The 13643-nt window shown below is 48.0% G+C and overlaps 1 protein-coding gene across 6 annotated transcripts in view; it reads right to left on the reverse strand.

Moving 5' to 3' along the window:
• CPEB2 (cytoplasmic polyadenylation element binding protein 2) overlaps positions 1–10694 on the reverse strand; it is an 85550-nt gene extending 74856 nt beyond the window's left edge. For 4 of the 6 annotated variants that reach the window (XM_040419093.1, XM_040419091.1, XM_040419092.1 and 1 more), the window contains exon 1: positions 9400–10693. In XM_040419093.1, the coding sequence (XP_040275027.1) occupies positions 9400–10458 (1059 nt within the window). In that variant the 5' untranslated portion in view covers positions 10459–10693. Of the gene's footprint in view, positions 1–9399 lie in introns of all 6 variants that reach the window. The other 2 variants (XM_040419089.1, XM_040419088.1) reach the window with 1 other exon arrangement.
• Between the last annotated feature and the right edge of the window lie 2949 nt (positions 10695–13643).

The raw sequence follows: 13643 nt of genomic DNA on the forward strand, positions 1-13643 counted from the left end.
TGACATATGCATCTCCTTTTTAACACTGTATAGTTCTCCTGATGGAGTATTTCTGAATTTAAAAAAAATTTAAATAATTATATATATAAAAATTCTATATTAACCCATACAACAACAAGAAAAAAAAAAAGTACCATGACGTCAACCTGTCAGGACAGTCCTTTAGCCCCAAAGAATGCAACGTGAAGGCGATTTCAGGTGCATTGGCTAACAAGAGTTTTGTGTAGTCTCACGAGAGCTTCATGAAGCTAGTTGCCTCTTCGCCATGCTTTATACTACAGCATTGCCTGTTAAGATTGGTTGCTATGTTAAAGCTTAAACCCAACACAAGCTCAATATTAAAGGGGTTTTCCAAGTGTTTAATACTGATTATCTATCCTCAGGATTGGTCATCAGTATCTCATCGGTGGGGGGCTATGCATGGTATTGCAGCTTAGGCTACTTTCACACTGGCGTTCGGTGCGGATCCGTCTTGTATCTGCAGACTGGTTGCATTATTCATTTAAAAAAAAGTCTAAGTCAAAACGGATCCGTCCTGACTTACATTAAAAGTCAATGGGAGAAGGATCCGTTTTCAATTGCACCATATTGTGTCAGTGAAAACGGATCTGTCCTAATTGACTTACATTGTAAGTCAGGACGGATGCATTTGGCTCCGCATAGTCAGACGGTCACCAAAACGCTGCAAGCTGCGTCTTAGTGACCGTCTAAAAAACGTAACGGACCCCAAACGCAGCCAAATTGATGCATTCTGAACGGATCCTTATCCATTCAGAATGCATTGGGGCTAAACTGATCCGTTTTGGGCCACTTGTGAGATCCCTGAAACGGATCTCACAAGCGGACCCAGAAACGCCAGTGTGAAAGTAGCCTTAGCGCTATTAACGTGGATGGGAGCGAGCTGCAGATAGGCCATGTGGCTGCGGCCTCTTCAAACAGTTGATCGTGAGGGTGCCAGGCGTCGAACTCCCACCAATAAGATACTGAGGATAGGTCATCAATACTAAGCACTTGAACAGCCCCTTTAAGTCAGGGCATGCAATGCTGATTAGAAAAAAGGTAATCAAGTAATGGCGGCCATGTATCGTCACATTATATAGCCAATCTTTTTCTCACCCCCAGTAATTGCAGGGGTAAGAGATGTGGGGCCGGATGGTTTCATATTTAAAAGGATGATACATTTGGAGAGTATTCCTGTGCTACAGATTGGCATGAAAGCATCTAATTCATTCTTAGAAATAAAGACATAGGGGAGATTTATCAAACTGGTGTAAAGTAGAACTGGCTTAGTTGCCCATAGCGACCAATCAGATTCCACCTTTCATTTTTCACAGCTCCTTTGGAACATGAAAGGTGGAATCTGATTGGTCGCTATGGGCAACTAAGCCAGTTCTACTTTACACCAGTTTGATAAATCTCCCCCATATTTTATATTTTCCTCTTAAAAACACTCAGAACATCTTGTACTGTTCCCAAAAACTGCAAAAAAAAATAATAAAAAGGCCTCTGAATTGTTCATCCTCCCCCCATTGATAACCGGCTATTATGCATCGCATGTACACTGCCAAAAAACAAAGCTTTCGTTTACAGAAAGCTGACCCTCTCGGGCTCTGCCTACCAAATTTTTGAAAGCGAGCCCAAGTGAGCGCCGCTCTATGTCTGACCTGGGGGGAGGGCGACTGGTTCGCCACAGTAACTAAAATTAATGCAAAGGATTAAGGGATCATCGCTTTTTTTTCACAGCCGCCCAGTCGCACCGGGATCATTTTTGCTGCCTGTAAAGATCCAGCCAGGATATATTAAAAACCTACAGTCGTCAGGTCTATAAACAGCGTCCATTAATAGCCGTGGAGAACATTGGAAGGGGCACGGGAACACCGACCTCAAAATAATCTGCAGTAATATTCATCCATTCATTAGGAATCCCTGAGGTTGACGCGTTTCATACCTCACGACTAAACTGTGTCAGTGGAAGATAGTAACCATGGCTTAAAGGGCACAGCACACGGCCAGCCTCTCCGGCTGGAAATGGCTGATAACAGAGAACAGCAGAAGGCCTGGAAGACCTGCTCGACCAGAAGCGGTCAGCAGCGGATCGGGACGGTTCTGTCGGGATCCTCCCACAATGTTATGTATATGGGCTGGAATATACAGTACCGGGCACGTATGGGCACACCCTTAGGCCTCATGCACACGGCCATGGCCGTATTGCAGCCCGCAAACAGTGGGTCTGCAATATGCGGGCACCGGCCGTGGGCTCCCTGCATCACGGATGCAATCCCATTCACTTGAGTGGGTCCGCAATCCGGAGCTGCGGAGGCACGGAACCCACAGAAGCACTGCGAAGTGCTTCCGTGGCGTTTCTGTCCGTGCCTCCGCACCGCAAGAAAATAAAACATGTTCTATTTTTTTTTGCGGCGCAGATGGATTACGGACCCATTCAAGTTGAATGGGTCTCGATCCGTCCCAGCCTCCGCATGGACGTTGCCCGTGCATTGGGGACCGCAAATTGCGGTCCCCAATGCACGGAACGGCCGTGTGCATGAGGCCTTAGGGTACATGCACACAATGGAGGAGATTTATCAAGACTGGTGTAAAGGAAAACGGGCTTAGTTGCCCATAGCAACCAGATTCTACCTTTCATTTTCCGAAGGAGCTCTGATAAACGTAAGGTGGAATCTGATAGGTTGCTATGGGCAACTAAGTTAGTTTTCCTTCCCACCAGTTATAGTAAATCTGCCCCAATGCAGATTGCGCTCGCTTTTTTTCTGCACAGATGTGTGTGTGGCAGTTCCGCAGGGTAATGCAGTGGCAGCAAAGTTAAGAGATTTTCCAAATTTCATGTACGCGGTCTGTATGGAAAATGACCTGCGGTGCAGCAATTAAAATCTGCAGCATGTCAATTTTGGTGGGGGCAGCCTGGCCGAAATTCTGCTGGCAGGCTCATCCTTTCTGCCTCCCAAAATTTCAGCAAGCCAAAATTACCTGAACGGGCCCTAAGGGTGCGCACGGTGCATATTACCTACGTGGATTTTCAGGCGGAAAATCGGAGGCGTGATACAGTACCGGCAAAGTTAAAGGGAACCTGTCCCAGGGATTTTGTCTATAGAGCTGAGGACATGGGTTGCTAGATGGCAGCTAGCACATCCGCAATATCTAATCCCCATAGCTCTGTGTGCTTTTATTGTGTATAAAAACAACGATTTGATACATATGCAAATTAACCTGAGATGAGTCAGAGCCTGAAAATATGACTCTTCTCTGGTCACACAAGTAAGATATGACTCTTATGTTCATTTGCATATGTATCAAATCGGGTTTTTTTACACAATAAAAGCGCACAGAGCTATGGGGACTGGGTATTGCGGATGTGCTAGCGGCCATCTAGCAACCCATGTCCTCAGCTCTATACACAAAATCCCGGTGACAGGTTCCCTTTAATACGTTTTTCAAAATCTCATGTACACGCTGCGCATTTTGTACCCATGGAAATCGACGCTGCCAAGTGGAATTTCAGGTGAGAAAGTAACACATGGGGATTCTGGTGCAGAAACACAGAGAATTCTGTATAAACGACACTGCTGTGTGCATGTAGCCTTAAAGGGGTTGTCCAGGATTAGGAAGAAAAAAAAAAACATGGCTGCTTTCCTCCAAGAACAGCACCACCCCTGTCCACAGGGTGTGTGCTGTATTGCAGAAACGTTGACTTGAATGGAGCCAAGCTGTAATTCCACACACAACCCTTGGACAGGGGTGGGGGCTGTTTTTGTAAGAAGGCAGCCACGTTTATTCTAATCCTGGACAACTCCTTTAAATCCGCTCTCTGGTAGTCCAGCACTTAGCTCGTACAGCGTAAAATATAAGACTGCGCAAAGAAGACTAGAGGTTTATCGTGTGCAGCGTTGTCTTCTCGTCACTTTGTACGTCACTAATCTTGCACAGTTCCCATATAATGGCCAAACCAGAAGCGGACGCAAAGGGTTAATCCTGCACCGCCATCAATCCATGCAAGGTTGAGTCAAGTAATGGAGGAAGGAAACATGACTGCGGCATGTACAGGGGTCTACTGCCATCTCCCTTGTTTTTACACCCACCGCCGACCAGCACCCTACGCTACAAACCTGTGGGGGGCGCTACGCTGCAGACTGGTCACCTGACCTGACAAACTGCAACGTAATGGAGGTGACATGAACCCTCATCTGCTTCTATTCCCGGTCACTGATAAGCGAAGGCCAAGTAGATTAACTCCTTCCTTGCTTTCTAGTCAGCAAGCACATCTGTGTAGGATGTAGGAGGCGATAATCACAGACTGTAATTTGGGTTGTCTACAGGCAGTGATCACTGGTAGATGACACAGAGCAATGAGCGCCTACTCAAACCGCAGCTAAAGTCCCGTATAGGGCAACATGGCATTCATATTGTCTTTGTTTCCCATTGCAACCAATCACAGGGCAGCTTTCATTTCTCAAGAGCACTGTGAGAAATGAAGGCTGCGCTGTGATTGGTTGCTATGGGCAACAACGCTTTTCTCCCAGGAAGATTGACAAACCTGCCCCCCCCCCAGTGTATGTACTGGTCTGTAACATGTGGAGAAGCCATGTGCTGCCATCGGAAACTATATAATATGGCTGCATCATGTATATATACAGACGTCTGTTCATTAAAGGCCTCAATAGTGTAGCCTGTTGCATAAGAAAACATGACAGAACCTTGGAAAGTCACACAACATGGATCCGTCATGGATGGCTCCTGTAAAAACCATGAACTAATCCTATAGACATAAATGAACCCCTCACTCCACCTCCATCATGCGGATATACATTGTATAGACACTACAGGGGAGATTCATCAAAACTGGCAACCAATCAGAATCCACCTTTCGTTTTGCAAAGGAGCTCTGAAAAATTTAAGGTGGAATCTAATTGGTTGCTATGGGCAACTAAGTCAGTTTTCCTTCACACTAGTTTTGATAAATCTGCCCCTACGTTTTTTTGAAAGTGATGATTTCGGTATCATGGCCACTCTGCCCTCTGGATATTCTTGTCATGTAGGCCGAGCTCAATGAGCGATATGTAAAAATCACACTGAACTCAGCTCTGCTACATCTGCATGTCAAGGAAGGAAGGTTGTGCCTCAGATGGGTTCAGTGACTAATATACATACCTACCTCACGTCTACATACCTCCATTATATCAATGTAGAAGGCCGCCACTACCTCACATCTATATCTATGTAAAAGGCCGCCACTACCTCACATCTATATACAAGTCCGCCACTACCCCACATCTATATACCGTCTCTATATCAATGTACTGTAGAAGGCCGCCACTACCTCACATCTATATACCGTCTGTATATCAATATAGAAGGCCGCCACTACCTCACGTCTATATACCGTCGCTATATCTATGTAGAAGGCCGCCACTACCTCACATCTATATACTGTCTCTATAGCTATGTAGAATGCCGCCACTACCTCACGTCTATATACCGTCGCTATATCTATGTAGAAGGCCGCCACTACCTCACATCTATATACCATCTGTATATCAATGTAGAAGGCCACCGCTACCTCACGTTTATATACCGTCGCTATATCTATGTAGAAGGCCGCCGCTACCTCACATCTATATACTGTCTCTATATCTATGTAGAAGGCCACCGCTACCTCACGTTTATATACCGTCGCTATATCTATGTAGAAGGCCGCCACTACCTCACATCTATATACCTTCTGTATATCAATGTAGAAGGCCGCCACTACCTCACATCTACATACCTTCTGTATATCAATGTAGAAGGCCGCCACTACCTCACATCTATATACCGTCTCTATATCTATATAGAAGGCCGCCGCTACCTCACATCTATATACTGTCTCTATATCTATGTAGAAGGCCACCGCTACCTCACGTTTATATACCGTCGCTATATCTATGTAGAAGGCCGCCACTACCTCACATCTATATACCTTCTGTATATCAATGTAGAAGGCCGCCACTACCTCACATCTATATACCGTCTCTATATCTATATAGAAGGCCGCCGCTACCTCACATCTATATACTGTCTCTATATCTATGTAGAAGGCCACCGCTACCTCACGTTTATATACCGTCGCTATATCTATGTAGAAGGCCGCCGCTACCTCACATCTATATACCGTCTCTATATCAATGTAGAATGCCGCCACTACCTCACATCTATATACCATCTCTATATCAATGTAGAAGGCCGCCGCTACCTCACATCTATATACCATCTGTATATCAATGTAGAAGGCCGCCACTACCTCACATCTATATACAGTCTCTATATCAATGTAGAAGTCCGCCACTACCTCCCCCATTGCACAGACACAAGCCCCAGTCAACGAGCGGACATTTCCAGGGCAGTAATTACCAGTGTGTACATCAGCAGATCGTGACGTGGGGTTTTTACCCTGTAAGATATACCTCAGCAAAACATGGGGGAAAAAAGGGAAAACAATTGGGGTATTAAAGGCTTTGCCCTCCCTTGTTCAGTTTCAGATCCTGAATGCCATTTAATCCCTGTGCTGACGGAGAGGACTACATCCCCCGCTCTGTGATGTCCTGCAAAATCCCCTCGCGTATCAAAGCGTGTTCAAGCTGTACACGTCTATTAATAAATGAATGAGAGACAAAAGGACGGCCCTTCTAGTGCTGATGTGAGGGGGGCACACGAGGGGCGCAGAAAATACCCGGAAAAGGAGAATTATGAGGACCAAATCCCACCTACAGGCCGTGGAGTGTAGAATATTAAAATAAAAAATCTACTATTTATCACTGTATCTAACTAATCTATCCATCTAGTATCATATCTATATCCATGTATCTGTATCTAATACCGCATGTATCTAATATTATCTACCGTAATATCTATCTAGCTATTTATCTATGTCATATCTAGTGTGTCTATCGATCTACCGTAATATATATAATATTCCTTTTATGTATTACCTATTATCTAATATCTATCTAGTATCTAAAATAAATGTCTGTCTCATTTATATGTAATCTATCTAATACCTCTGTAATATTCCATCTTAAATCTATGTAATATCGCATCTATCTAATATCTATATTATATCGCATGTACCCATCTATCTAATATCGTATCTATGTAATATCCATCTACTATCGGTATAATATCACATCTATCTGAGGCTACTTTCACATCTCCAGCACTGCAATCCGGCTGCCAGTTCTGGCAGAGAATGCCAGGATTCGGCCAGACGCAAACCGCGGCGGTTTCTGTCCGGCCAATTCTCTGCATATTTGCCGGACTACAGCCAGATCTCCGGCATTCCGTTCGCATCTGACAGTGCCGGAGTAATCCATGCCGCAGATGTGAAAGTAGCCTAAGGCTACATGCACACGAACGTTTTTTTGAGGATAGGATATGGAGGCATTCATTTCAATGGGTCCGCAAAAAATGCGGACAGCACACCGTGTGCTGCTTGCATCAGTATGTCCGCTCTGTAGCCCTGCAAAAAAAAATAGACCGTGCCCTATTCTTGTCCCTTTTAGTAACTATGGCATCCGTTTTTCTTTGCGTCATGTGCATGTAGCCTAATATTGTATGTATCCATCTATTATCTATCACTATCTAATATCCATGTCATAATATATCTCAGCTATCGATCTAATCTATCCAATATTCTATTTTAAAATCTAATATCGTATCTGTATAATACCGTATCTACAATCTAATATTGTATCTATGTTTCCATCAGTCATATCTGTCTAATCTAATAATTTGCGACCATCTACTGTCGGTCTCGTATATATCTACAGTAATCTATCAATCGTATCCCTCTCTGTTATCCATCTGTCTATCAGTCAGTCCGTCTTCTCTAATGGCCAGACGTGTCCTCCAGCGTGGCCTAGCAGAGGAAAGGCCGCACGGAAATGCACAAGTCACGAGTGAGATGTGTCAGACCATTGCTGGGTGTGAACAATAGTCATAGGCTTGACCCAGGAATGTCACAGAGGCTCCTTGCGCTAATTAGCAGCGATGTGACAGATGTAGCAGAGCCGTCATTCCGCTCTCTCCTACTGAACTGGAAACCGATTGTGCCAAATGACAAACCCAGCTTTACGTAGAGCGTTCTATAAGCTCGCTGGACGCGCCGCAAATGCAGAGACGGCCATTCTTAAAGTGCGGCGTCCGTGTCTGAAGAGAACAAGACCCCACATTATAATACCCTATGCCATATCCAAGGTCAGATCACGGAATAGGCAGACAATACGCCGTATTTATCACGCAGGGCGGCTACAAGCCACATCCTGTATGAGCCGAGCACGCATCCTATTTACCCCCAGGGAGCATTTCCATATACAAAATAGTAACGTATACACTGAGCACACACAAAATGGCAGCTGGAAAGGCCACAAAGCAGCAGTGCCCGGGGTGGGAGGAAAAGTGCATGATAATGACAGCTTCATGTGACATGAGGAGCCCACACCGTATGACTCTGTACGCGGAGGGCAGGGCTATCTCCGCCAGCGATACCAGTCATCTATCGCAGTCTACCGCATCGTAATTAGGGCCTAGCGCAGCTCAGCCATACATCACCCTGGCCACCAGAGCCTATTTTGCTTCACACACAGGGGTCAAACATGGACACCCATGTAGCAGAGCCCAGTTGGTCATTGTTCTTGCATCCCTATGTACCTGCAGTCCTATGTAAAAAAAAAAAAAAAAAAAAATTGATGGTGATATTCCGAATGTTAAACTCAGCTCTGCTACATTGGTCGGTGTGTATCTGGAAATAGGAAGATGCCACCTAATCCGATGAGGCACCCATATGTCACGCTGCAGATAAGGACCCATCACAATGACGGTGAGCACAGCAAGGTGACACTGGGGACCCGCGTCACTAGGCCTATGAAAGGGATGCGAGGGGGCGGGGGGCTATGTAACAATAGGAGGGGGTACATGCTCAAGGGGGTATCTATCATTTGGTGACTGACATGCGGCCCAGGCGCTACAGGTGCCACCATGCACAATGAAGCCCATTGGCACCCGGCGTTAGAAGAGGCACAATTGACATTTGAGGTGACGCTATAAACCGCAGTCCCATATCTTATCCTGCCATGACCGCCATATACACACACGTATGACACACTGGGATATCCACATCGTCCCGCAATCACTTATCAATAAAAGCTTGGATTTTACGCACATCCAAGACCAATAAGACGGATTAGTGTCTGTTGAGAGTGACAGTTCCCCAAACCAAGGGCGATGGTACCCATTCTGATGCTGCCCATTACCAGAATAAATAAACACGTATGGCTAGAAAAAACGGAGACAATGCAAGCCGTGCGGCCACTACAGGGTTAACGCAAGCAGTGACAGTAGAGAGGACATTACCTGATGGTGGTTGTAGTTGTTCCTCTGCTGTAGGAAGGCTGCAGCCTGGTGGTGCTGAGGGTTGAGCTGGGGGCTGACAGGGGACCTCCTGCTCTGCTGCTGCTGGGTCAGGTTGATGTGAGCCGAGAAGGGGCTGCTGAATCCAGGCACGTTCATGCCAGGGCAAGGGTTGGCAGACACAGGGGAGAAGCTGTGGAAGAAAGCCGGGTTGATGGAGGAGGGGATGCCAGGGTAGAAGCCGTCGGGCTCCGGGCTCTGCAGGGCGTTCAGGTTGTGCCCGGTAGGGTGGGGCGCAGCTGGCTGCTGCTGGGGGAGCTGGGATGGTGGGGGCGGCGGAGGGGATGAGGTCTGCACGGACCAGGGGGTGCCAAAGCCGGGCAGTGAGGGAGAACAACTGGATCCTCCGGGGCTCTGAGTGCTGGGTAAGTCAGGAGAGCCGGGGTAGGGGCTGCCCAGCAGGTTGGTGCTCCCGCTCAGTAGGTGCCCACTCTGTCCGTCCATCTGGAGCTTGTTCTTGGCTGGCAGCTGGTGACCACCCAGAGATGGAGGAGACCCTGACACATGGGGGTCTCCAGCAGCGGCGACCACCTCCTCTGCAGAACAGGAGCTGGAGGAGGAAGAGGAGGACGATGAAGGGGAGGCTGGCAGCAGCTTGTCAGGACCCTCCACACCCAGATCCTCCGCTTTGGGAGATCCCTGGCGATGATTAACCTCCCCAGGCTTCTTCAGCTCCTCCCTGAACGCAGCCGAGCTCTCCTGGGGGTTGTAGTCCTTCCTCTTGTGCCCCAGCTGCTTGTCCTGGGCACCGTGCTGCAGCAGCAGGGCAGGCGGCGACACCTGGTGATGCCCTCCGCCGGTCTTACTGTGGGCACAGCTCACCCCTAACAGCAGCTCATCCTGCATCACCTGCGGGTAGCTGGGCAAGAAGAGGGCGCTGCCCCCCGACGAGGGGAACTGCTGGCTGCTCCTGAAGGCTCCCCCACCGAATAAGCCGGTGCCCCCGCTGCTGCCAGCTCCGCTGCCGGCCGTCTGCAGTAACCCGAACCCGTAATCCCCCATTGACACCTCTATGGGCAGAGCAGCTAAGAATAGAGGAGCTCGGATATATGGTCTCTATGTACAACGTTACTACTGCACAGCTGGCTTCTCGTTACAGTGTTACAGAAGAAGACATGAGAGGCGCCGGCTGAGGAGGGTCGGGGCTCACGTTACTGTCCTCGGTTTGGGGGGGCTCCCTGGTGATGTTGCCCTGTGTGTTCTTTACTACCCCCCTCCACTCCTCCTTATGCCGGCTCCCTGACTGCAGCGCCGCCTTATAAAGGCAGGAAGAGACGTCAGCGTGACGGCGACGTGCTGCTGACACAGGGGGCGGGGCCTGCGTGAGGGTGACACCTGCAGCCCTGACAACAGGAGGGGGCAGGGCACTTGTGTTGTATACTGACTATCAGTACAGCAGATATGTAATAGTATACATTGTATGGGCCAGTGTGTACTAGTCTATAGGGAATATTAATATTCTACAGTGGGGCTCACAATCTAAGTATGTCCTGGAGTGTGGGATAAAACCCTTGCAAACACAGGGAGAACATACAAACTTCATGCAGACGTTGTCCTTGGTTGGATTCAAACCCAGGACCCCAGCGCTGCACGGCACCAGTGCTGACCACTGAGCCACAGAACAGTATGTCACATGTAAGGCCAGCGGAATAATATCAGGTATATTTATTATTAAAGAGCCCTTCACTCCATAGCGCTGTACATATGATAATGTGAGTGCAGGACGATAGCCCCGCGGGCGGCCCGATGCGCACAGTACCATTGTAACCTATGATGCCGCTCCAGGACATATGGCCCGCTTATGGACCGTATGTCTCGTATACCGTCGTGTGCACGAGCCCTGACCCTAAGTTCACACTTGCGCGTTTTACAGCGCGTTCGAACGCACTGTAAAACGCATAACCGATGCAAACCAATGCTTCCCTATGGGACTGGTTCACATTTTCGCGTTTTACAACGCGTTCGAACGCGCTGAATAACGCCCGACACATAAACAAGTTCTTGAGCTTCTTTGGGGCGTTTTGTCGCGTGTTTGCGGCCATAGGACACTGCTGTCAATCACACAAATGCGCGTAATACGCGCGTTGACTATGGACAAAAACACGCGTTAAACGCGCATATCAAATGCGCTCAGGTCTGAACCCAGTGTAATACTGATCGGTGGACCATTCACGTCTATGGGGCTGAGCTGCTCCTTGTCCATGTGACCAATGACTATGATGTCACTAGGCCTAGGGAAAGCAGCAAGACGGCCTTGGTGATACTGCAAGGCACCGCTCCATTCTAAAACAGCTGATCGGTGTCAGACCCCACCGATCAGATACTGATGACCAATCCCCTATTCTGTCAAGGTGTTAAAAATGCTATTAAGCAGTCTGACACTTAAAGGGGTTGTCCTATCTGTCCAATAGATGCGGGTCCCACCTATAAGCGCGCTCAGCTGTATTCAGATGTTCTGTGGAGCTGCCCATGGGAAGCCCATTCCCGACCTAGAGAGGGGAGGGGGTCCCAGAGGTGGCACCTAGCAGTCATTTATAAATGTCCAGATGGGACAAGGCCTCTGGTTCCCATACCTGCAGGTCCTTCGTTTGTAGATCCTTTGTTTATGGATCCTGTATGTCCTTTGTTTATGGATCCTGGAGGTCCTTTATTTATGGATCCTATAGGTCCTTCATTTATGGATCCTGTAGGTCCTTCATTTATGGATCCTGTAGGTCCTTCATTTATGGATCCTTTAAGTCCTTCATTTATGAATCTTGTAGATCCTTCATTTATGGATCCTGTAGGTCCTTTGTTTACGGATCTTGTAGGTCCTCCGTGTATGGATCCTGTAGGCCCTTCATTTATGGATCCTGTAGGTCCTTTGTTTACGGATCCTGTAGGTCCTTTGTGTATGGATCCTGTAGGTCCTTCATTTATGGATCTTGTAGGTCCTTCATTTATGGATCCTGTAGGCCCTTCGTGTATGGATCCTGTAGGTCCTTCGTTTATGGATCCTGTAGGTCCTTCATTTATGGATCTTGTAGGTCCTTCATTTATGGATCCTGTAGGCCCTTCGTTTATGGATCCTGTAGGTCCTTCATTTATGGATCCTGTAGGTCCTTCATTTATGGATCCTGTAGGTCCTTTGTTTACGGATCCTGTAGGTCCTTCGTGTATGGATCCTGTGGGTCCTTCGTTTATGGATCCTGTAGGTCCTTCAATTATAGATCCAATCCATCCCGCATATCTAGAAGAACAGCTCATGTAAACAGTGGGTCATGTATGGAGTTCTGGGGACCCCCATCACCCCACCTCTGTTGGCCCCACTGTGCCCTATTTTCAGCTTAGCAGTGCCCCCCTTTACAATAGCTGAACAGGCGGTATATGCACCCCTTTTGTTGCCTTGTGCCCAGCAAGGGGCCCCCTGGGGCCCTAAGCATTAGCTCGGTTTGTGTAGTGGTGCCACCCCCAACCCCTCCAACAGGAACACCCAATACATGGTGCACCACAATGTGATACGCTATCATGGTCTGCACTGCACCTCAGGTCACATCCACGTTTGTACTCAAAATTACGGATGAGGGCGGTCATCCGTGTGCACAACAGCCTAATTTGGACCTTGCGCATGTTTTTGGTGGTCTGGAGGCTCCTTAGCTTTCATATGAATGTGTACAGAGCTGATATCACACAGCACAGGTCAGTCAGTTAGTCACACACTGCAGAGCCCGGCTCCCAGCCTTTATTTCACTGCAGCAGTAGAGCTTGACCAAGTGACGTGGTCCCTGCAGCACAGACCGGGCTGCGCATGCGTCCCGGAGCCCGTCCTGTCAGGCTGTGGGCTGCCTCGACTCCAGCTCCGTGACGTCACAATGCAGAGTGTGGGCGGGGCCGACAGCCAGCCGTGGGAAAACGCAGGCCGGGAGCTCGCGCGTAACCCCTTCACTGCCGGAGAGAAGCTGCGATGAGCACTGGGGCTGGAGCTCTCTGCTTGTGCTGTGCAGATATGGGCTGCTCTAATGTAATGAGGGTAGATTGCAGTATATAGTCTACTGCTATATACATATTACTGGGACAGGGCCCTGTATTGTGTGATGTCATCGGCAGGAGTCACATGCTGAAAACATTGCGCAATGGGAGTCATCGTTATCACTTTACGAAGTGATGTCATGTCGTATGACGCGAAAACCGTATCAGGAAACGGAAAC

Source organism: Bufo bufo, chromosome 2, assembly GCF_905171765.1.
Source record: "Bufo bufo chromosome 2, aBufBuf1.1, whole genome shotgun sequence".
In the NCBI taxonomy this organism is placed as follows: Eukaryota; Metazoa; Chordata; class Amphibia; order Anura; family Bufonidae; genus Bufo; species Bufo bufo.